The 24,561-nt window shown below is 33.6% G+C and overlaps 1 protein-coding gene across 3 annotated transcripts; it reads right to left on the reverse strand.

Moving 5' to 3' along the window:
* Positions 1-1,472: 1,472 nt before the first annotated feature.
* On the reverse strand, positions 1,473-23,315 carry LOC140052290 (hyalin-like). Of its 3 annotated transcripts, none has more exons than XM_072097776.1 (17): positions 23,212-23,315; positions 22,953-23,027; positions 22,202-22,312; positions 22,000-22,110; positions 21,797-21,907; positions 21,226-21,358; positions 20,763-20,809; positions 19,571-19,705; positions 18,786-18,878; positions 17,881-18,072; positions 16,073-16,312; positions 15,272-15,508; positions 12,067-12,303; positions 11,573-11,812; positions 10,824-11,039; positions 10,174-10,220; positions 1,473-1,702 (listed from the first exon to the last, which is right to left on the reverse strand). In XM_072097776.1, exons 2-17 carry the CDS (start codon positions 22,984-22,986, stop codon positions 1,667-1,669), a joined length of 2,220 nt encoding a protein of 739 aa, XP_071953877.1. In that variant the 5' UTR covers positions 22,987-23,027; positions 23,212-23,315; the 3' UTR covers positions 1,473-1,666. The 3 variants fall into 3 exon arrangements, with proteins under 3 accessions (XP_071953877.1, XP_071953876.1, XP_071953878.1); XM_072097775.1 differs by having other exon boundaries at positions 10,112-10,220; XM_072097777.1 differs by lacking the exon at positions 10,174-10,220.
* Positions 23,316-24,561: the final 1,246 nt, after the last annotated feature.

A 24,561-nucleotide genomic window follows, 5' to 3' on the forward strand; every position in this document is an offset into this window, starting at 1 on the left:
ACAGAATGCATCAAGGTGAATTGCAGTATATGGTTCAATACCAATGATGCTCTTAACATTATTATTTCCTAAGGATTCAATTTACGACAGAAAATGATTATTATTATCTTTTTTTTCTCATTAACAATATGGTAAAGCAAAGCCAATTAAATAAGAACACAATTTATTTCAAAACATATTTTTATAAAATATGGTCAAATTGCTGGATATTGCCAAATTGCCTTAATATGCAATCAAATCTACTTTAAACTCTAAATAACCAAACAATACATTGATTACATTTTCCGTATGATGATTGTAAGTCATCAAAATTTAGTTTAGTAAAGTTATTGCTTATCTTCAGTAGTAGTAGGCCTGTTATACTGTAATTTGAAACATATTTTACTTCAGTGGCAGCTATGACAATTTCGCTGTAGTTGATCATTTAAATTGAGCAAATTAATTTTAGTAAATTTCAACTATCTTTTCTCTACTCTACTCCTGTTGCTGATTTGTCATAACCTGTCAGTTATATAAAGTTGATTGAATATACAATTTATATTATTTTAAATAAACATAAATTAAATTTTATATAGACCTGTTCATATTGCAGATACAATAGTAATATGTATTGGAAATTCATGAGAAATTTAAACAAAACCATTAAAAAATAAGAAAAGATAATTACATATGTTCAGGAGAGAGTGAAAAAATGATATATTATAGTATCATAAATATTAACTGGTGGGATAAAAATTGTTTGACTATTATCTATATGTTAATGTTTCTCTTAAAAATTATATATCATTAATTATTCCTATATTAATATATTTTATATTATTATTATGTTTTATCAAATGTACTACAATTAATTAATATCTTTATTGCTTTACAAAACATGCACATAGACAGACAGGAATTACAAACATTCCTTTGTTTACCCAGTTACATGAATATAATATATAGTATACAAATTAAATTATATAGATGGTACCATTCCATCATTTCTTGTGCAATTAGGTTCTGCAACAGCTTCCATCCAGTGCTTCTAATAGAGCACTGAACGTTGTTGAACAACATACAAGAATTATGAGACTTTAAATTTGTTTTGTTGAGAACATTGTAATTGATGGCCAGATGTACACTGTGAAGAAGCTCGATCAACATATCTCCTACAACATCAATTTGTTAAATGATAGTCCACTTTCTTTTTCTAAAAATATAGAGCATACATATTTTTAAAAACTGTTTATAATTATGAATTATGTAGAAATAATATATACACAAGCATTAATCATTTAAGGTATTAAATTATTTGTCCCAAAATACAAAAATAAATAACAATCACACTGTAAAATAAACATGTTGTATTAATACATAATGCTGGTTGACATGAGTAGAAGATTGAAATTGGGGTTTTCATCTCTAAACCTGAGAATAGCGCTATTTATATATGACTACATGAGTTGTTCATAACATAATTAGCCTCATACTGTTTTAAATCACTACTGGTCCCACCGACGAATATGTGTGCAGATCTTGATATCCAGAATTAAGCCTTTCTCTAGATTCTGGCTGAGGTGGTGGTGCTGTAACATTGCCAGGTGTTGGCAGGTTTATCTCATATTCTGTAGCAGCTGGTTTCATTGCAATAGCATCATACGTAGGCATGTTCATCGCTGTGCTATCATCCTTTCTCTTGTTCTTCTGAGAATAGTGGGACCTAAGATAAATGCATAAGTTTTTTCATTCTTAATTCAAATTTTCTGATATTAGACCGGCAGCCCAGAGACATTTGGTTAGATGAGCTAGGTACCAATATCTGACTATTTGAGTGTGTTGGGGGTCACTTGAAGTGAATGAAAATGGGAGTCTGCCGGGTACCCCCTGCTGCGTCTAGACCGGGGGGACCCCGAAACGTGCAAAAAAATCGACACAGGTTAGATGAGAGAGATACCACCTAATTTTACTACCATGGGATGCCCATTGGCATCCTTATAACAGTATCACAAACGACAGACTTTTTCTCTGCTGCAAAAGGCCCGCCAGACCCCCCGAGGGAGGGCCTAAAATGGGGTTAGCATAGATGAGTGAGGTACCACTCAAAATAAATTCCAAACGAACAAGTTGTGTTCATACAATACTAAATGGATAACAACAGACTAATTGTCTGCTGCACCGCAAGTGCCAGACACCCTAAAGTTAGACTAAAGGCCCCCCTTCCCCCAACTAACACAGCTTAGATATTGTAGATACCACCAGCAACCAATGTTATATGATTTAGCACATTGTAAGCAATACCATATGACCTACTGTATTACAGACTATCTGAACACTGCCCTGGCAGACCCCTCTAAAGTTAGACTAGAGACCCCTCTTTCCCCAACTAGCCCAGCTTAGATATTGTAGATACCACCAGCAACCAATGTTATATGATTTAGCACATTGTAAGCAATCACCAAATGACCTATTACAAACTATCTGTACACTGCCTTGGCCCTGGCAGACCCCTCTAAAGTTCGACTAGAGACTCCATTCCCCCAACTGGCCTAGCTTAGATATTGTAGATACCACCAGCAACCAATGTTATAATTATGATTTAGCACATTGTAAGCAATACCAAATGACCTATAACAGACTATCTGTACACTGCCTTGGCACTGGCAGACCCCTCTAAAGTTCCCCCATTTACCCCAAGTATATAGCCTACCTTAGATATTGTAGATACCACCAGCAGCAAAAAAAAAACCACCCAAAACAACATATTTAATTGAATAAAGTTTAACTTTAATCGAACTAACACAAAACAATTGAAAATATATCACATCAATGACGATAAAATGACCATTACCATTTTAAAGGGAAAAATAGTTTAAGAGTTTCACTTCAAACTTATATAAGCCAAATATAAACAAGTACGGATTCGAGTAAATTTAGCATTCCTGCTAAGAATTGTGAGGATCTGGAATTCCTTGCCTTTGAATGTCAAAGATACATTCGTCTGTAACTCTTGCAACCTATTTTAAGAGAAAGCTTAGTAATCACCTTAATCAAATTCAGGATTGTAGTAACTTAATCAAAAGTGATTTGATAAATTAATAGTTGGTAATTTTAAATGCTGTATATTATAATCTTAATCCTCTATATATATTTATATATATAAATCCAAAGGCAAATAACTGAAAAAATGACAATGCTGTGGGTATCAGTGGCTGAATCTCAATGGAGATACAAAAAAAAAGTGAAAAGCTAAATCAAAAGGATAAAGTAAAACAGCCAGAAAGTTAGCAGAGCTTTCGGGCAACACTAGCCCTTCATCATTGCAAGTGAAGGATAAGAGCTGGCAAGTGCTGCCTGGGTGGACAGGAATAAAAGAAATACAACAAAAGGAGACAGGGTGGAGTCTGAATAAGAGTAGAAAACAAAGAAGGTAGCTTGGTAGAGATACAGTATAAACAATTTTGGAATGAAACTAAACACGGCCAACAGTCATAAGTCGCGTGCTAAAACGCATAGTAATACCGGATCGACAGACAGACCGACAGACCGACCGACCGCCGACATAGTGAACTATAGAGTCGCGTCCACGCGACTAAAAACAGTTTAAATGGTGGTTAATATTGAAACTTAAATTTAGGTAGACAATGGAATAATTTTACCAACCTGGGAGTATGTTTCTAATGTTAAGTACAAAAGGTTTTGTGGTTTTAAGTTGTAATTCCCAGTGGTTTTCCTTGTCTTTGCAAGTTTTGTCGCTCCATTTGACACATTAATGGAATATTGCAATAACGCTGAAATTTGTTATCGAGTGACCAGATGAATTAAAATGTTCGGCTACAGGTTGAACAAGCTTTAATGTGTTGATAGCTGATCTGTGTTGTGTCATTCTCATACGAAGAGTGTTTTTTGTTTCTCCGACGTACTGTTTGCCACAAATATTACAGTATATGAGATAAATGACGTTTTTGGTTAGACAATTAATTGATTGTCTTATCCGAAAAATGCGGCCAGTTTGGTTACTCTTAAATTTTTCAGTAGAATCAACCAATGAACAAGTTTTGCAAGATTTGCCGCAAAGGTGACTGCCCAAATTTTGACTGTCATGAGAGTTAATTTCACTCTTACATTTGGATCTGACTAATATATCACGAAGGTTGGGAGGTCTACGAAATGCAATAATGGGTGGTTCCGGAAAAACAGTCCTGAGACGTTCTGTGGACTGTAGAATGGGCATATGTTTCTCAATAAATTAATAGCCCCGTAATGGAGGCAACCTAGGTTGATAGGTTTGTAATTTCTATTCCGGAGATGTCCGGTTAGTTCTTCGGTACGATTCTGAAAATCTAAATCTGAAGAACAGATACGTCTGATAGGTAATGCTTTACTGTTCGGTATGTTTTTAGTACAATGTTGGAGATGACAACTGCTAGGGAGCAGGTACATATTTTTATCAGTGGGTTTACGGAATAGGTCAGTTTTGAGAGTACCATTTTCTATGGTTACTATAGTGTCCACAAAATCAACGCTACTAGTGGATTTGGTAACTGTAAATCTTAGGATCGATGGAGTGTTTTTTTTTACCATCACAGAAACAGATTTTGCCACCTTATCCGCAATTTCCGGGGTGGGTTCCGTTGTCAGTTTACGATATATAATGAAGCTGTCTTAAGGATTCCTCTTAATAAAATTTGATGTCCATAGCAACAGTGGCAGAACCTTTATCAGCGGGTTTAATGATGATATCATTACGCTGACGCAATTTGGCAATGGCCTGCCTCTCCTGTTTTGAGATTGTCACGTTTATCTGGACTCGGGACGTAGTTTTGTACATCCTCCTCAATAGCCTGGATAAATGTTTCTAAAGCTGGACAACGATTTTTAGGTGGATTCCAGGAACTTTTTGGTTTAAATTTGTTAACGTTGCCTTCGTTTTGCGTGGTGCTGCTGTCTGAATCAGCAAAATATTCACGTAATCGTAATCTTCTAGAAAAAGACTCTATATCCAAAGATAGTTGTTGTGCGCCGAACTGCCTTGGTTTTGGGCAGAATTTAAGTCCTCGGGAAGGAAGTTTTCTCTCTCCTTCGGAAAGTCGACAATTAATTTCAACAACTGAATCAGAGGTGTTGCTCTGATTCTTGTTATATGTCCCAACGAACCTTCTGCAGGGTTTCCTAAAAGCCCTGAAGTCATCCGAAGGTAGAGTCATTTGTGTTGAAATGACCAAGTCTGCATGGTAGACCAAATTTGTGATGTTCCCTTCGGGCCATTACCGTTGATTGTTTACGGCAGTCATTGGCGATAATCCTGAGTTTGTTTTGAAACTAGGATGCAGGAAGTTCTCTTTTCAACTTCTTAGTTCTAGAGTGAATTTCAACGTCAAACTCAGTGAGGATTTTGCGGCAATTGTCAATTTGGATCTCATTGAGATCTCTAATTTTGTTCAAATATCTTTTTTAATAGATACAGTACTACATATCTACATAAATAAAGTACATAAAAAAAAATTATATATATTTATAATTTTTTTTTTTATATTTTTTTCGATCGAGATACGGTATTGTTCAGTCTATCTGAAGATCGTTTAACGTGAAACACCGTGTAATAGACGTCCGTGTTCCATCTACTTTATAAAAATATATATTCGCTCTTGATTCCAATTGAGCACGTTTGCAGCCTCAACGCATCTATATAAGACTTGCACTGATGAAGGGCTAGTGTTGCGCGAAAGCTCTGCTAACTTTTCTGGCTGTTTACTTTTTCGTTTTGATTTAGCTTTTCGCTTTTTTTTGTATCTCCATTGAGATCCAGCCACTGATACCCACAGCATTGTCATTTTTCAGTAATTTGCCTTTGGATTTATAAATATATATATATACATATGAATACAAGATTAAGATTATAATATACAGCATTTAAAATTACCCACTATTAATTAATCAAATCACTTTAGATTAAGTTACTACAATCCTGAATTTGATTAGGGTGATTACTAAGCTTTCTCTCAAAATATGTCCAAGAGTTACAGACTCAATTCAATTCAATTCAATTAAAACTTTATTATCCCCATGGGGAAACTCTGTTGGCCTTTTCAAAAGTACAGTACTTACAAATATAAAATGGATACAGTACATAAAATATAAAATACGATAAAAAAAGCCATACAAAATATACATATAAAATCCTAAAAAGTCGATTTAAAATACTACAAAAAATAAAACTAGCGCATAAAATACGATTATACGATTATATAATGAATGATATTATCTTTCATTATATAATCGTATAGCGGCAGGGACGAATGAATTGCCATATCTATTTGTTTTAATTTTTCTTTGAAGGAGTCTGTCACAACGTTGACTTTTGTTAAATTTATAGTGCAGAGGATGAGCGTGGTCTTTTAAAATAATTTTCAATTTTTTTATTACTAATTCCTTATATAAAACTTCAGGTTGAATTTGTTCAGAGCCTACTATTCTACTGCCTTGTTTAACTATTTTATTAAGTAAAAGTCTATCTTTAAAACGTGAATTACCATAATAACATATTAGGCAAAAACTAAGTACACTGTTTAAGATAGAAGTATAAAAAAGTTGTAAAATAGTACGGTCAATCTTAAAAGAGTTTAATTTGCGTAGAAAGAAGAGACGTTTTTGTAATTTATTGTATATGCACCTACTATTTGCATCAAATTTAAGTTTATTATCAATTTCAACCCCTAAATATTTGTAAGTTTTAACTTCCGGAATGGTCTCACCATTGATTTTGATCTTGGGAAGGTAGTTTATCTTCTTCCGAAAATCAAAAACCATCTCTTTAGTTTTATTTATATTTAGATCTAAAAAATTATCTTTACACCATTTGTGAAAAATATTAATACTGTCTAAGAAGCCTGTCATTGAATCATCTTTTGAATCCAGATAACCAATCAGAGCAGTGTCGTCTGCATATTTAATAATCTCAGTTTTTGTATTATTTGACTTACAATCATTTGTGTATATTTTATACAATAAAGGTGATAACACACAACCTTGTGGAACACCCGTGTTAACTTTCAACAACGAGGACAACGTGTGATTAAGCTTAACACGCTGTTCTCTATCTTTTAAAAAATTAAGTAGCCATTTTATAATCAGTGGGTTAACTTCTAAATCGATAAGCTTATTAGCCAGAACATATGGTTGAATATTATTGAATGCACTAGAGAAATCAACAAAAAGAATTCTCGCAAAGCAACCTTTTTTCTCTAGGTGCTCAGAAACATTATTAAGGAGCAGAAGCACTGCATCATCAACACACCTGTTTGGACGATATGCAAATTGATTTATATCTAGCAGATTCTCCACTGAGGCAACTAGCTTACTTTTAACAATTTTTTCTAAACACTTCATTGGTACACATGTAAGGGCCACAGGTCTAAGGTCATTCATTTCCTTGGGATTTGGTTTTTTGGGAATGGGCATGATTGTTGATTTTTTCCACAACATTGGAACTATTGAGTCATTTACAGAGGATTGAAAAAGTTTACAAAAAGGAATGGCCAACTGATCGGCACACAACTAATATTATCGGGACCTTTTGCCTTACGTGGGTTAAGTTTTTTAAATAATAAGTTCACTTCGTCCACAGTGATTTGAAAATGTTCCGGGGGTACCGGCAGTTCATCAACGCGTTTTGTTGTTTCCCTCATGTTCAAGTCAACGTCCACTTTATCAAATCTGTTGTAGAAGGCATTTAAATCATTTGCATATTTCTTTTCACCAACACCCTTTGCCTTCGGTTTATAACCAGTAATATTCTGCAAACCTTGCCAAACCTTAGATGAGTCACGATTTCGGAAGGACCTTTCAATTTTATTTTTATATTCCTTTTTGCATTCAATAATTTTCCGCTTGATTTGCTTCTGTATATCTTTTCGCTTCTCTTTCTCTCCGTCATAAAAACATTTCTTTTTCTTATTAAGGAGTTCTTTGAGTTCTTTGGACACCCAAGGTTTATTATTAGAAAAAACTTTAATTCTTGATACAGGTATAATCATTTCTTCACAGAATCTTACGTATTCGGTTACAACGAGGGTCGCTTCGCTCAAATTTTCTGCATTTTCCGTTAATGCATCCCAGTTTGTGCATTCAAAACACCCTTTAAGGGTCTCGCTGGCTTCCTCAGTCCAACGTTTTACCTTTATGTATCTTTGACATCCAAAGGCAAGGAATGCTAAATTTACCCGAATCCATACTTGTTATATATATTTGGCTTATAATATATAAGTTTTAATTGAAACTCTTAAACTATTTTCCCCTTTAGAATGGTAATGGTCATTTTATCGTCATTGATGTGATATATTTTCAATTGTTTTGTGTTAGTTCGATTAAAGTTAAACTTTATTCAATTAAACATGTTGTTTTGGGTGGTTATTTTTTTGCTGCTGGTGGTATCTACAATATCTAAGGTAGGCTATATACTTGGGGTAAATGGGGGAACTTTAGAGGGGTCTGCCAGTGCCAAGGCAGTGTACAGATAGTCTGTTATAGGTCATTTTGTATTGCTTACAATGTGCTAAATCATAATTATAACATTGGTTGCTGGTGGTATCAACAATATCTAAGCTAGGCCAGTTGGGGGAATGGAGTCTCTAGTCGAACTTTAGAGGGGTCTGCCAGGGTCAAGGCAGTGTACAGATAGTTTGTAATAGGTCATTTGGTGATTGCTTACAATGTGCTAAATCATATAACATTGGTTGCTGGTGGTATCTACAATATCTAAGCTGGGCTAGTTGGGGAAAGAGGGTCTCTAGTCTAACTTTAGAGGGGTCTGCCAGGGCCAGGGCAGTGTTCAGATAGTCTGTAATAGGTCATATGGTATTGCTTACAATGTGCTAAATCATATAACATTGGTTGCTGGTGGTATCTACAATATCTAAGCTGGGTTAGTTGGGGGAAGGGGGGCCTCTAGTCTAACTTTAGGGTGTCTGGCACTTGCGGTGCAGCAGACAATTAGTCTGTTGTTATCCATTTAGTATTGTATGAACACAACTTGTTCGTTTGGAATTGATTTTGAGTGGTACCTCACTCATCTATGCTAACTCCATTTTAGGCCCTCCCTCGGGGGGTCTGGCGGGCCTTTTACAGCAGAGAAAAAGTCTGTCGTTTGTGATACTGTTATAAGGATGCCAATGGGCATCCCATGGTGGTAAAATTAGGTGGTATCTCTCTCATCTAACCTGTGCCGATTTTTTAGCACGTTTCGGGGTCCCCCGGTCTAGGCGCAGCAGGGGGTACCCGGCAGACTCCCATTTTCATTCACTTCAAGTGACCCCCAACACACTCAAATAGTCAGATATTGGTACCTAGCTCATCTAACCAAATGTCTCTGGGCTGCCGGTCTATATCTTAAAAGATTTTGGATTGGCATTTTTAAATCAAATTTTTAAAATAGAAAAGAGTAATGCAAGTACGGTAAGTAAAATATTCAGTTATAAGACATTTAATATTCTGAACTACAGTATATTATCATTCGAAATCTACAGTACGATATAATGTATTTGAAAATAAATTCATTACACCAAAATAAAGATTTTTAAGTAGAAGAATTAAATTATTTATTATAATTTATAGAAATACCAAGTTAATATATATACAGTAAGTTTAAATTTAACGAAGAAGTAACAGAAATATTTAGAAATCAGATTTGCTGTGCTGCATCTAATGAATGTCAGAAAAAGAATAATTTGATTTAGTAAACAATTAGCATTGCAACCAGAGTCTGCCAAAGAAAAGCAAATACTACTATATAATAAGGTTAAAGTAAAACAAACTGGAACTATTCTTTGATTAAAGCAGAAAGGAAAACTTTTTACAATTTTGTGAAATAAACAAATATTTGCTACTGAAAAGTTTTATAAATGCATTATTAGACCAAGATTTCTCAAATCACCATATATTTTAAACAGATTAATGAGATTAAGCATTGTATGCAAAGTTATTTACTAATCATTTCTAAAAAAAAATATACTATTAAAATAGAAATATTCTACATATTATTACAAACTGCTGCTACTGTAAGTTGAGGAAAAGAATCAATAAAATAGCCCAATAGACATTGTGCAATTAAGGATCTGCAATGAAATGTAAACACCTGCAATAAAAGATCAAAACTGGAAACATCACCAAAATGATGACAACAAGAACAATTATTACTGCTATAAGGTAACCGGATACTGTGTTGCTCAATGTATCTTCCCTGCCTTTAAACAATAATAGAACATGTTAACTAAAAACATTTTTTGAATTTAGTAAACTAGTTTACAAATTAAATTCTGGGCTTTATTCAACCATTTATCAGTACAGATCCGTTTTAAAGGGTATTGAGTTACATAATAATGTGAATAATTTGCCATCAAAGTGAACAACCTTAGGCTGGGAGCCAAGAATAGAGTAAGGTTGATGCCACACATTATCGGGAGAGCTGGGAGATTTGTTTATACATCCATTTTAGTTGATAAAATCTTCAAAATTCCATCAGATAATTGTTAACTACTGTGTTTAAGCTATTTTTAACCAGTGAGAGTTTACAATTGGTTAGAATAAGAAATATTTCACACAAAATTAAAGTGAGGTACTGTTGTCTGAAAAGCAATTTCAACTTGTAACAGTAATGTGCAATTGTTTAGACAAATTATTAGAGCGGTGATTATATATGCATTTTTGCATAATGTTTAATTAAATTAAATTCAGGTAGCCACTGAAATCAAAAGATCTACTGTTAGCAGTACAATTAAATGTACTTTTAAGGGAAAAAAATGACTTCTAAGCACTCTTTCACAAATGCATGTTACACTAGTACTTACCATCAAAGGAAACTGTAAATTCACAGCTACCTGTATTTCCAGCAATATCTGTTGATGTGCAAGTTACATCAGTTGAACCGGCATCAAATAATGAACCAGAAGGTGGAGAACAAGTAGGTGACAGACCATTGTCACTGACCAAGAGGTCATTCCAGGTCACAGTAAATTGATTTTTCGCACGGTCAGGACATGTTACAACTGGAGCATCACTATCATCTGGGAAATGGAATGCAAGTTACTGGTAAAATTCAAATGAAAGAAAGCTCATAGAAACCAAATGAAAATGGTTATAATCAGAAAAACTTTGAGTAATGACCGAGAAAGGTAACATTAAAGTAAAAAGCAGAAGTTAAAGGGAAAGCATGAATACATCTGTACTGTAATCACAAGCAAAACATTGTCAATTACTACTGTAATGATATTAATTGATAAAACTAGTATAGCGCCACCTATGGCAACTCTTGATAAGACACACATAACATGGCGATACAATCGTATACTTGGAATACATTAAAGTTAGAGTTTAAAGATAAGTTGTGTGTCAGTACTTTATTGTCGTGTCCAGGGAGAACCACTACAACTACCAAATTAACTGTACTCAATAATTACTCCATGACTCAATTAAATAAATGAAAATTGCACTTAATGATGCTTAACATGAAAAGAAGGACCACCAGTACAAATCACTGTTATAGAAACCTATTGTGGATTACCAGAAAATGATCAATATAGTAAAAAAAAGCCTTTACCAATAATGATATTAACTGTAAATTGACAACTTCCCACGTTCCCAGCAATATCTGTAGCAGTACATTTAACACCATTTGAGCCAATATTAAATGATGAACCAGAAGCTGGAGTACAAGTTGCTGACAGACCATTGTCAACATTGTCACTCACTGAGGGGTCATCCCAGGTCACTGTAACTTGTTCTATGTTTGTACGTTCTTCAATGTTATCAGGACATGTTACAATTAGACCCCCAGAATCTTTATAAAGAATAAATTAAATTAGATATCATGGGTGGGACATCATTAGTTTGATTCTTTTACAATGCATCATGTATAGTGCAAAAATATTGAGAGTACTCTTAAGTATAAAATAATCCTCTAATACATTATCAATTAACCCCTTTGTTTACTGAAACCAGTTGAGTTTTGTGACAAGGAATATAAATTGACTTTCCTGTTCATAGATTTAAAAAAGTTAATAAAAATAGCACAAGTTTGTAGTTGTACTTTACCATTGATAATAACTGTAAATTGACAACTTCCCATATTACCAGCACTATCTGTAGCAGTACAAATAACATTAGTTGAACCAGCATTAAATAAGGAACCAGAAGGTGGAGTACAAGTAGCTGACAGACCAGTATCAACATTATTACTCACTGAGGGGTCATCCCAGGTCACTGTAGTTCCTTCTGTGTTTGTATCCATGGTTATATCATCAGGGCATATAACAATGGGAATTCTTCCATCTTATAAAAAATTCATTCGGAAAATAATTAAAGTGGAAATGAACAAGAAAAGACAAAATAGTTTGAGCAGAAGTGACTAATTTCATTCATTATTTTCATTAGAAAAAACAAGCATTTTATTAAAGGAAAAATCAATATGTTTTAGAAGCAAAAGCAAAGCAGATATTTAGGCCCCATTTTGATATGAATCCAAACTCAGGGTTTGCATAATATTGTTCATTAAATACGTGTTCTTCTAAACTTCTTTTTTAAACATTATTATTTTTGCGAAGAAAACTTTAATGATGATAATAGCAGACAATTTGTTAAGATTAAAAATATTTAAGATATAGGAAACCATGGTCATATTTCAAAATTTTATATATATCTAATTAATGTCAAAATTAGAATTTAATGGAAAGGTACAGTGAGCTGCTAAAATTAAACGAATTTATAAAATTATTATATATAATATTTTTAACATATATAAAATTTTCCATCAACGCAGAAAATAATCAATACTGAAACGAATATACTATAGTACTACCCTTGTTATCTTCAAGAAAAATTATTTTTAAGGTGAGACTTTTTAATAATTGTATAATTTTGTATTGTTAGATTTTAAGATTTTTATATATTTTTATATGGTATAGTTTATTCCATTCTGTAAGGGGCGGGTTTCCCGCTGTTGAATGAATTTGAATAAAATAAAATAAAATAAAATAATATAGACCGAGATTTTTTGCCTATTATAATAATTTAATAACAAAATATATTTTTAATTCATAATCACCAATATTAATTATCTACACTCTACCATTTTTCATAATAAGATATTGTGGAACCATGTCAGGTCAAGTTCAATATTGAATATTGAAACGTGGCAGGCTGAAGGCACTTGACCTTTGACAAGATCGCCTATAATTGTTTTAGTATATTAGACAAGTTCTATTTCCTCTGAAATATGGTGTAAGAACCATTTTTGGGTAGAAGCTGGGATCCACTTGATTTAGGATATTTCGACCTCGCTGATTACGAATATGGCGGATCCCAAGCGAAATTTGGCCATCTAAGCCCTTAATTTGCATAATTAAAAATGGCGGCCATTTTTTATAATTACCATATATCTCGAGAACCACTAGTCACAGATACTTAATTTTGGTCTCAAAATGTTTTAAATATATGTTTTTATATTCACTTTAAAAACACATTTTCTCAAAAAATGGATGCAAGTCTTATTTCTGACATTTTGACCTTTGACCTTGATTTATCGTATCTCAGTAACCAATAATCGGAGAGACACGAAATAGGGCTCAAATTGTTCAGAAACTATACATTCATATTTATTATAATGAAATGTTTTTACAAAAAATGACCGATTCTACAACTATTGACCTTTGAACTATTAGTCAAATATAATAATATACTAATAATATAACTTTGAAAATTGTGGTCTTATGAATTTTGTTTTCTTTTTAAATTGTTTAAAACATGTGTGTTTCTATCCAGTCTAATGGCACATTTTGTACAAGAATGGCCGATAGTATGGTTATTGACCTTTAAACTACAGCATAGGCCTACTGTATACTAAATATAATATAATTGCATAAATAACTATGAAATTATTTATACACAATAATAATTAGTAAAATTATAAAATTCACTGCCATCAAATATGATGTCACTTTTATGATTTATATAGATTAAAAAAAAATGTGAACACGCAAGTTACATTTGTTGAAATTTGAAATTTTAAATTACCTGCCATCAATATGATGGAGTATGATTATAGATTTTTAAAAATGTGAACATGTTAGCTAAATGTGGAAATTACATGCCATCAATATGATGGATTATGATTATAGATTTAAAAAAGAATTTGAACACGTAAGCTAAATTTGAAAATTACCTGCCATCAATATGATGGATTATGATTATAGATTTAAAAAAGAGTTTGAACACGTAAGCTACATTTGAAAATTACCTGCCATCAATATAATGGATTATGATTATAGATTTAAAAAAGAATTTGAACATGTCAGCTACATTTGGAAACTTGGAAATTACCGGCCATCAATATGAAGGATTATGATTGTATAGGTTTGAAAGAAATGTGAACACGTAAGCTACATTTGGAATGAACATGTCAAGGGCATCAGTTTTGATCATTCATGCAAAGGTTTCCGTCATCTTTAGCGTTGTTACAGCAGCATAAAGCTGTACATGGTAGTTTTGACTTCTTGCACCTACATCTATATGGTTATGCATCGTGTCTTGCGTCCACAATAAATCATCTCTAACGAAGGAGTAAGAATAGCTTCATTTTTCAGAAGCACTGGTTGAAGTTTACCATTAGATAGCTCCCAACCAAAATCTGTTGGTGATGGCAAATGCTGGATTGGCGATACAGCTTTTTTCAATACGAGTGCTTGGAAGTGTGCTCTTTATATGCTGGTGCACTGCATCGCTTGTTGGAGGTAATGCCTCAATAACCATACTATCGGCCATTCTTGTACAAAATACATTTGAGAAAATGTGTCATGAAAGTGAATATAAAAACATATATTCAAAACATTTTGAGATCAAAATTAATTATCTGTGACTAGTGGTTCTCGAGATATAGGGTTAATTATAACAAATGGCCGCCATTTTTAATTATGCAAATTAAGGGCTTAGATGGCCGAATTTCGCTTGGGATCCGCCATATTCGTAATCAGCGAGGTCGAAATATCCTAAATCAAGTGGATCCCAGCTTCTACCCAAAAATGCTTCTTGATTCGTTTTCTAAGCCGTTTTTTGAGAAATGGAACCTGTCTATATTAACTTTACAATACTTAGTGTTGTATATTCTGGTACAGCCGCTCCATAATCTCTTAAAAAAAGAAATATATCAATACGATACATTTTTGTAACAACAAAAAACAGACAAAAGTTTAAATAAAGTAAACATGCAGAAACTTAAGAAGTGGCATAATAAATTCTGACTAACCATTAACAGTAACTATGAATGTACATTCTCCTTCTCGGCCAGCATTATCAGTTGCAGTACAAGTGACACTATATGAACCAATATTAAATGATGAACCAGAAGGTGGAACACAAGTAGCTGACAGACCTGTATCAAAATTGTCACTGACTGAGGGGTCATCCCAAGTCACTGTAGTTTGGTCTGTGCCTGTATCTTCTTCAATGTTACTTGGGCAGGTCACTTGAGGATTACCAGTATCTATACGAAATATTTGTATAACATTCATAAAAATAATGTTGGCCATAACAATTATAGACCTTCAATTCAAAATATTTTATATTATAGAACACATAAATAGATTCTTGTCATTTAATTGGATGATTGTGGATCACATGATAAGTAATTGCCTATTCACATATCGTGGTGAATTCCAATTTTTACTGACTACAGCCCAGATAATGACAGCATAACAACAATCCTTTGCATATGATCCAGCAAGAGAACAGTAAATTACTCAATTATAGGTTGAAGACCAGAACAAGAAGCGACATCCATCACAACAAGAAGAAATGGCAAATTCCGATTGAAATTTGCTGTTGGAACTCAAAAAACACCAAAAAGCAAAATCAAATATACGGTCAGTAGCCTGTAGAGGCAAATACCCTCTTTAGATGTTCATGCTATGGTACAAATAATTTCATTCGGTGAAAGAGGAAAGGCCACATAACGCCATCTTAAATAATTTATACCAGCTCACACATAAACAATCATTATTTGTATATTATACATTTAAGTTTTTAAATGAATGCTTACAAAACTTACCAAATACACTAACTGTGAAAGTACAACTACCACTGTTGAAAGCCATATCTCTAGCTGAACAATAAACATCAGTTGAACCAATATGAAATAATGAACCAGAAGGTGGAGTACAAGTAGCTGACAGACCAGTATCAATATTATCACTGACTGAGGGGTCATTCCAGGTCACTGTAACTTGGTTTGATATTGATGCACCTCTACCTATATCAGCAGGGCAATCAACACTGGGACTAATGTTGTCTAGCAAAACAATATAGGATGTAAAACTAATTAATAATGTATGTATCATATGTATAAATACTTACTTTACCAAACCCATACACTTTTGAGCTGACCATACATTTGGTTTTGAGAATCTGGTTTTCAATTATATACAATAAATATTGGTACAACTGGTATTGGAAGATTTTCCAATTGTTAAACTTACTTTTTAGCATATGTAAACTGGATTTTTGGTGTTCAATTTAGCTATTATTATTATTATTAGTAGTATTATTGCATAAGCACAGTGTCTTGTTATTTATGCAAATTATACAATTTCCAACCGTTACCAGAATAGGAAGCAGTTGTAAGTGCTCTATAGTCCAAAAGATCAAATAAATAAAATGAAAAAAGTGCTTTAAATATGAAAATTTGTTTTAAATAGCTCTATATTATGAGTACCACACTTACACCACAATAATATACAACAAGTAATAGATTGTATTTATGTCAAAAGTGAGATATGTCTCTTCAATTTGTTTTTTTTGTTTAAACAACACTCATGAAGTCTAGACCTACTGAAAACTAAACTTCCTAAATTGACAATTTGTGAAACTACTGTAAAGTATAACATACCTGATACAACTTGAACAGTAAAAGTGCATTCACCAGTATTAGTATCACTATCAGTTGCAGTACATGTTATAGTAGTAGTAGAGCCAACAAGAAATGATGAACCAGATGGTGGAGTACAGCTGGCAACCAGGTCAGTGTCAACATCATCAGTCACTGTTGGTGCATCCCATGTCACAGTTTGCAGTAGTTTCACAAATTGTCAATTTAGGAAGTTTAGTTTTCAGTAGGTCTAGACTTCATGAGTGTTGTTTAAACAAAAAAACAAATAGTTGTGTAGAAGCAATAATATCATCAGGACAGGTCACAACTGGTATAACAGGCACTACATGTCAGGAAAAAAAAATGATGAATACACATGGCAAGACAAACAGTGCAGCTACTGTAGGCCAGTTTCTACTTTGCCAGTTGGTAAAAGCAATGCTATAACTATTTGATGCTCATTGAGATGGATAAGCAGATATTTTAAATTTTAATTTGAAAACCGGTATGAAAATATTACTTTTTAATGAAAACGGTAGAAACAGGGGGCTAAATCAGTAGGCGGTAAAAATGCTAAAAAATCGGTAGCCTTCTCTGTGAATCGGTAGGGTTGGCAGGTATGCATTTGGAACCCTACCTAAGTGATATATAATGGTAATAATTAACACGCTCTAATGTACGTTCAGATTTCAGTAAACATTTTGAGAAATTTTGCCATGCTAAAGTTGGAGCACTTTTTGAATGGCCTAGCTTCCCGGCCTGGCATTCGTTAATAATTTACTATGGATAAATTGAATAAAAGTAGTTAATGAATATTTTGTATTTATTGAATGGAGAGAATATTTCATGTAATGAAAAGATGACTGCTCTATTTTCAACTCGGCTCCGTCTCGTTAAAAATAGAGCAGTCCCGAAATGTTCTCACCATCCAATTCATAAACATTCATTTGGATGATAGATTTATCCTAACAATTATTTGATATGTTAATTACCTCCATTAACCTGTACTTCACAAACAATGATTTCATTGATATTACTGTTATGTAAAGAAACATAACGTCCAATCAAAGATGGATTGCAGTTTACAAAGTGATGACCAGAAGGGATAGATCCACAGATGTTAGTGGAACTAAGGATTGAATTGGTAAAACTAGTAACACGCACCTCAATGCCAGTAAGTGTTGCTGAAATATTAAAATATCAGTAAAAAAAACTTATTAGCAATCACTGCAGGTACATATTGACCTACATATATTCAATACTTGTATTTAATATGTAACATTACCAATACATTTATTCAAGAAGAATTATTGGTGAGTTCTATAAATTTATAATGGTGAACTGATATTTAAACAAAATGAGTATTAACAATTACTATGGGAAGAAACAGCATTATGATGTAATTATGATTACAATAGACATGGGTGTAGTATGACATCCATCAACACAAGGCAATTTGTTTTTTAATATTTTTATAATCATAATCTCCTCAATTCAAAGCATCAAGTATGCGAAGCATCATCCTCCCAAGCATCATGTTACTGTACTGTTACATTAAGAAATCCATACAGTAGGCACCCAAAGGTAAGTTTAGGATTCTACAGTACTAGTGTTGGTGTCAGTATTCAATATTCAGTATTTTATTGCCACTCACTTTATCAAGCAGTTGCACACACCTTTCGGAGTACAAAAATAAACCACAAAATATAAAAGGAAACGATCCATAAAAAAAAAAAATAATAATTATATAAAATAATAATAATAATAATAAATAACAAATAAAAATATGAAACATTTCATATAAACAAAAATGACAATTCATCAAAATCAAAGGAAACAAAATATATAGTAATACACTTTAGTAATAATGTCATGCAGTAATTACTGTAGTACTAACCTGCAAATTGAGTTGCTGGGAATACATTAACATAGTCAATGCTGTATGTATCTCCTAAATCAACATACCAAAAAGCAGTTGCCCCTGCAGAAGCTTTAATATAAACAACAATATATTTTTTTTATCAATCTGTTACTGTAGAAAATCCAAATACCAGTAAGTATTTTTTTTAAATAAACAACCCAGGGCATTTATTGTTCAGGCTGATATTTAGGCGTGTGTTTATTTCAGGGAGGTGTTTATTTTTTTGGTGTAATATTTATGGTAACATCTTTAATAAAATAAATAGGCCCCTAATGAACCAATATACAACAAAATAAATTTAAAAAGTGACAAAAAACAGTAAAAATTGTATAAAAAATGGTTGGTAAATTGCAGCTCATGGCATTCAATGAATTCTACCTAAAAACAGAAATGTGTTTGCGATACAAAATTGTGTATATGCATGTGGCAGAGTGTTTATTCAAAGTGGAGAGTTGTAACCAATTAAATATGGTATGTTTTTTATATTTTTATTCACAAATTGTATATAATAGAAATGTGAACTGTAATACAATATTTTGAATACAATGTGGTGGGGCATTTATTCCAAATGATGTTGTATTGGGGTGTTTATTCAAGGGGGTGTTTATTCAATTAAATATGATGATTTATTTATACTTTTATTAACTATTTGCAAATTATTTTTTTTAAATAAAAATTATTATTGTTACTAAAGAAAATAATTAAAATAATATAATAATAATATATTAAATTATTTGAAGAGCCTGGCATAACAATCTCACCAGCAGTACGTGAACATGAACCACTGCTGAAGTCACTACTGGTGTCACCATCAACAGCTAATTCAGCATGATATGATATACGACCAGAGGAATAAGTTGTACTCTGGTATGCAACCTTGCCAGTTGATAAAACAGCTGAAGAGAAAACAATTATTACAAAGTTGAGTATTTAATTTTTCCACAATTTCACAAATAACTGTAACAAGAGCAATTAAACATTGCCTTTTTACTGACCAATTTATCATCAATTATTTATTTTATTGATTTCCTATAACCTCTCATATATAAATAATTAAATACTCAATTTACATTATTTTATTCTAAATAAACAGGAAAGTAAATTTTATATAGACTTGTTCATATTGCATATACAATAACTATTTGTATTGGAAATGCATGAGCTGCTAAGAAAAAAAAAATACACTTCAATTACACAAAAGATTAAACAACATGGTTTCATATACAGTACTTATAGTAGACAAATGCATACAGTATGTAAACTAAAGGTTGAAATAATGTTGGTGTAATAATTTTTTTTATATATGACCCTAATGTTTCTCTTCAAACTTAAACATCATTAATTATTCCAATATTAATATATTTTTATTGCTTTAAATCTGAATATTATTAATATATTTATTTTCTATTTAATAATTATGATTTATATAAAATGTATTACAATTAACTTATCTTTGTTGGTATATAAAACATGAACATAGAAAGTAGACTAACAAGTATGTCTACAGTAGACAGACAGAGTTATAAAAAGTATCAGTAAGATTTAAAGATACATGGATAATAATAGTGCACAAATTAGATTATATAGACGGTACCAGTCCATCATCTCTTGTAGAAATAGGTTTCACAACAGCTTCTATCCAACTGCTATTAAGGCACCAAACAAACAAGTGTGACTTTGTTTTGAGAATGTGATGTATTTGTGTTTCAGAGCAACACACTCTCTATGTATATTGTATATATGCAAATGACATTAATAAATGCAAATAATGTTTCAATAAATGAATGAATTATACAAAATAATAACTATATGACAGTTGGGAAGCATAATTGTATCTATGTAAAAAAGTTTGATAAAAATGGTTTAGACAATATGACACAATAATCAATCATAGCAGATAAGTAGACAATACAATGATGATACAATTTTAAATAGGATTATCTTCTGCCATACTTTGTAGTCCAATATCGTCAGTTGTTTCATTTTCATCCTTTAAATTTCTGTTAAAAGAATAATACACAGATCATATTTTAACATTAAATTATTCAAATGATAGGCCTACATATTATGTTGAGAAAATTTTACATTATGTTATTGTTATTAACTTTTTAATTTGTTTCCGTCGCTTTAAATAATCTTTAATTTAATCAATTATCCTCGCAAACACCATTTGTCTGTGATTCTCTCTAATACAGTATAACTATTTTGAAGTAGATTGCGTCAGATGTTGCTCATTTGTGTTAACACACATTTTACAGCACCTTCCTGTATCAAACAATGTTAAGATGTATACAAAGTATAACACAGAGTAGAAACCAACACATTATATATTGTATATTTATTTTCTCAAATAAATAATACTTATTTGTACTTTCAATCTTTAACTTCTAAAATAAAAGTGCAAATTAAAACTAACCTTCGTTTTCGTAATAGAATAATAATAACTACAATCATCAGTAGGATTAATGCAGCCGTAACAGCAGCCGCTATAATATATATCATACTGTTACTGGTAGCGATATCTTCTATGGGGCTTTCTGTTGATTGATCTAAATTAACGATAATAAATGATTAAATCTTTACTACAACTAATATGTATGTTTAAAAAATCTAAATCATTGAAGGATAATTTACACATTTCTACGTTACACATCATTGTAAGAAACGTTTAACCACTAAACCGAATGGCAGTAGTCATTTGCCTGTTGTAACATAATCAGTGTGATTGTAGCATAATCAAATTAGCATTTTTGGTATTTTAAGATTTCAAATAATTAACCTAAAGTAAATGTATCAGGCTAATTATTTCTACCCAAAAAAGACTTAACATTTTCTATTTTATCATTCTTTTTATTATAGAAAATGGGGTACATATACCATAGTATGTGTGCTACAATTGTGACTCGAAAGTCCTTTCGGACACAATGTGTACAGTATCTTGAAAGATTGGTAAAAACAACTGAAAATATCGCACTTTAACTACCTACCATTGTACGTGCTACAGTCGTCACCCAAATACCCTTCAGGGCAGACACAAGTGTATTCTGAAGGATTGGTAGACATACAAGTACCAGGTCCACATGGACTAGAGGAACAAGCTGCAAAAAACACAAACCACATAAACTGAATTACTGTAATTATAAATGATGAGTTGGTTTTAAAACTTTATTAACGAAAGGAGTGTACCTACCATTGTACGTGCTACAGTCGTCACCCAAATACCCTTCAGGGCAGACACAAGTGTATTCTGAAGGATTGGTAGACATACAAGTACCAGGTCCACATGGACTAGAGGAACAAGCTGGAAATAACACAAACCACATAAACTGAATTACTGTAAATACATTTATTTTGTTAGTTTAATAATGAACGAGGTATTGGTTTTTACCTACCATTGTAAATGCTACAGTCGTCCCCCGAATACCCTTCAGGGCAGACACAAGTGGATCCTGAAGGATTGGTAGACATACAAGTACCAGGTCCACATGGACTAGAGGAACAAGCTGTAAATAACACAAATCACATAAACTGAATTACTGTAATTATAAATTTGTTTTGTTAGTTTAATAATGAACGAGGTATGGGTTTATCTAGCATTGTAAATGCTACAGTCGTCCCCAAACTTTAATTTCAGAGACAGACACTATGGGGTAGTACTACTAGGGCTAAAGATGCAATAAAGCAAATATTTTCTAAACATTGTCGAAAGTCATCATTTTTTAGTCATGCGAACGATGTAAACAAGTTACGCCCTTTGTTGCACGAAACAAAGTTTTCAAAGTAATAATTGAAAATAAAATTAGTTTTTTTTTAGCAATTTATTTGATATATTATATAAACATTGTCAATATTAATAAAATATGGATTGTTAAACACCTCTAAAAATGTGATAAATGTCAACAAAAATGAATATGAATTTGGTCTAAAGTTATATGTTTCGGACCACAAAGTGATCTATCTAGCTATATATGTAGCTTTCTATCATAATTTACCATAAAACGTTTATTTAAGACAAGGAATGACTTGGTTTAATGTTTTTAAAGTATTATATATATTTAGTATTTTTACAAATTGTCACAAATTATAGGAAAATGGTCTTTAGATAAGAAGTAAATAAATTCCTTAATTAAGTACAGAACTTACCAAAGACAATCCAATACATTGCTTTAACCTGCATTTCTCGCTAATCCTGTTTTGTCCGCCAAATTTCTTCGTATCCTGAATAAAGCATTCACAATAATAATTTAAACAAATTATATTTAATATTCAACTAAAAAGGTAGCCATACATTATGTGGTGTTTGTTAGGGTATTGCTGAACTATGCAAATATAAATAAAGTGGACACCTTATGACATAGATTTAATTTGCCATTAATCTAGTATACTAAAACAATCTACTAACCAAGGAGTAGTCACATTCCCCACAATCGTCTTGACGTTAGCAAGCATCACAGCATCCGTATCTACGTTTTGATTACTGAAAAGAAGGGTAAAAAAAAAACATAAACTGGCCTACTACTTACTTACGCAACCTGGCCTTCTACTTACTTACGCAACCTGGCCTGCTACTTACGCACGCAACCTGGCCTGCTACTAACGCACGCTACCTGGCCTGCTACTTACGCACGCAACCTGGCCTGCTACTTACTTAGGCAACCTGGCCTGCTACTTACTTAGGCAACCTGGCCTGCTACTTACTTAGGCAACCTGGCCTGCCACTTACTTACGCAACCTGGCCTGCCACTTACTTACGCAACCTGGCCTGCCACTTACGCACGCAACCTGGCATGCCACTTACGCACGCAACCTGGCCTGCCACTTACGCACGCAACCTGGCCTGCCACTTACGCACGCAACCTGGCCTGCCACTTACGCACGCAACCTGGCCTGCCACTTACGCACGCAACCTGGCCTGCCACTTACTTACGCAACCTGGCCTGCCACTTACTTACGCAACCTGGCCTGCCACTTACGCACGCAACCTGGCCTGCCACTTACGCACGCAACCTGGCCTGCCACTTACGCACGCAACCTGGCCTGCCACTTACGCACGCAACCTGGCCTGCCACTTACGCACGCAACCTGGCCTGCCACTTACGCACGCAACCTGGCCTGCCACTTACGCACGCAACCTGCCCTGCCACTTACGCACGCAACCTGCCCTGCCACTTACGCACGCAACCTGGCCTGCTACTTACTCACGCAACCTGGCCTGCTACTTACGCACGCAACCTGGCTTTCTACTTACTTACGCAACCTGGCCTGCCACTTACTTACGCAACCTGGCCTGCCACTTACTTACGCAACCTGGCCTGCCACTTACTCACGCAACCTGGCCTGCTACTTACGCACGCAACCTGGCCTGCTACTTACTCACGCAACCTGGCCTGCTACTTACGCACGCAACCTGGCCTGCTACTTACTTACGCAACCTGGCTTTCCACTTACGCACGCAACCTGGCCTGCCACTTACGCACGCAACCTGGCCTGCCACTTACGCACGCAACCTGGCCTGCCACTTACTTACGCAACCTGGCCTGCCACTTACTTACGCAACCTGGCCTGCTACTTACGCACGCAACCTGGCCTGCTACTTACGCACGCAACCTGGCCTGCTACTTGCATAACCTGACCTACTACTTAAGTACGCAACCTGGCCTACTACTTACGTAAGCAATCTGGCCTGCTACTTACGCAACCTGGCCTACTTACGTACGCAACCTGGCCTACTACTTACGTAACCAGGCCTACT

Source organism: Antedon mediterranea, chromosome 6 (assembly GCF_964355755.1).
Source record: "Antedon mediterranea chromosome 6, ecAntMedi1.1, whole genome shotgun sequence".
NCBI classification, from domain to species: domain Eukaryota; kingdom Metazoa; phylum Echinodermata; class Crinoidea; order Comatulida; family Antedonidae; genus Antedon; species Antedon mediterranea.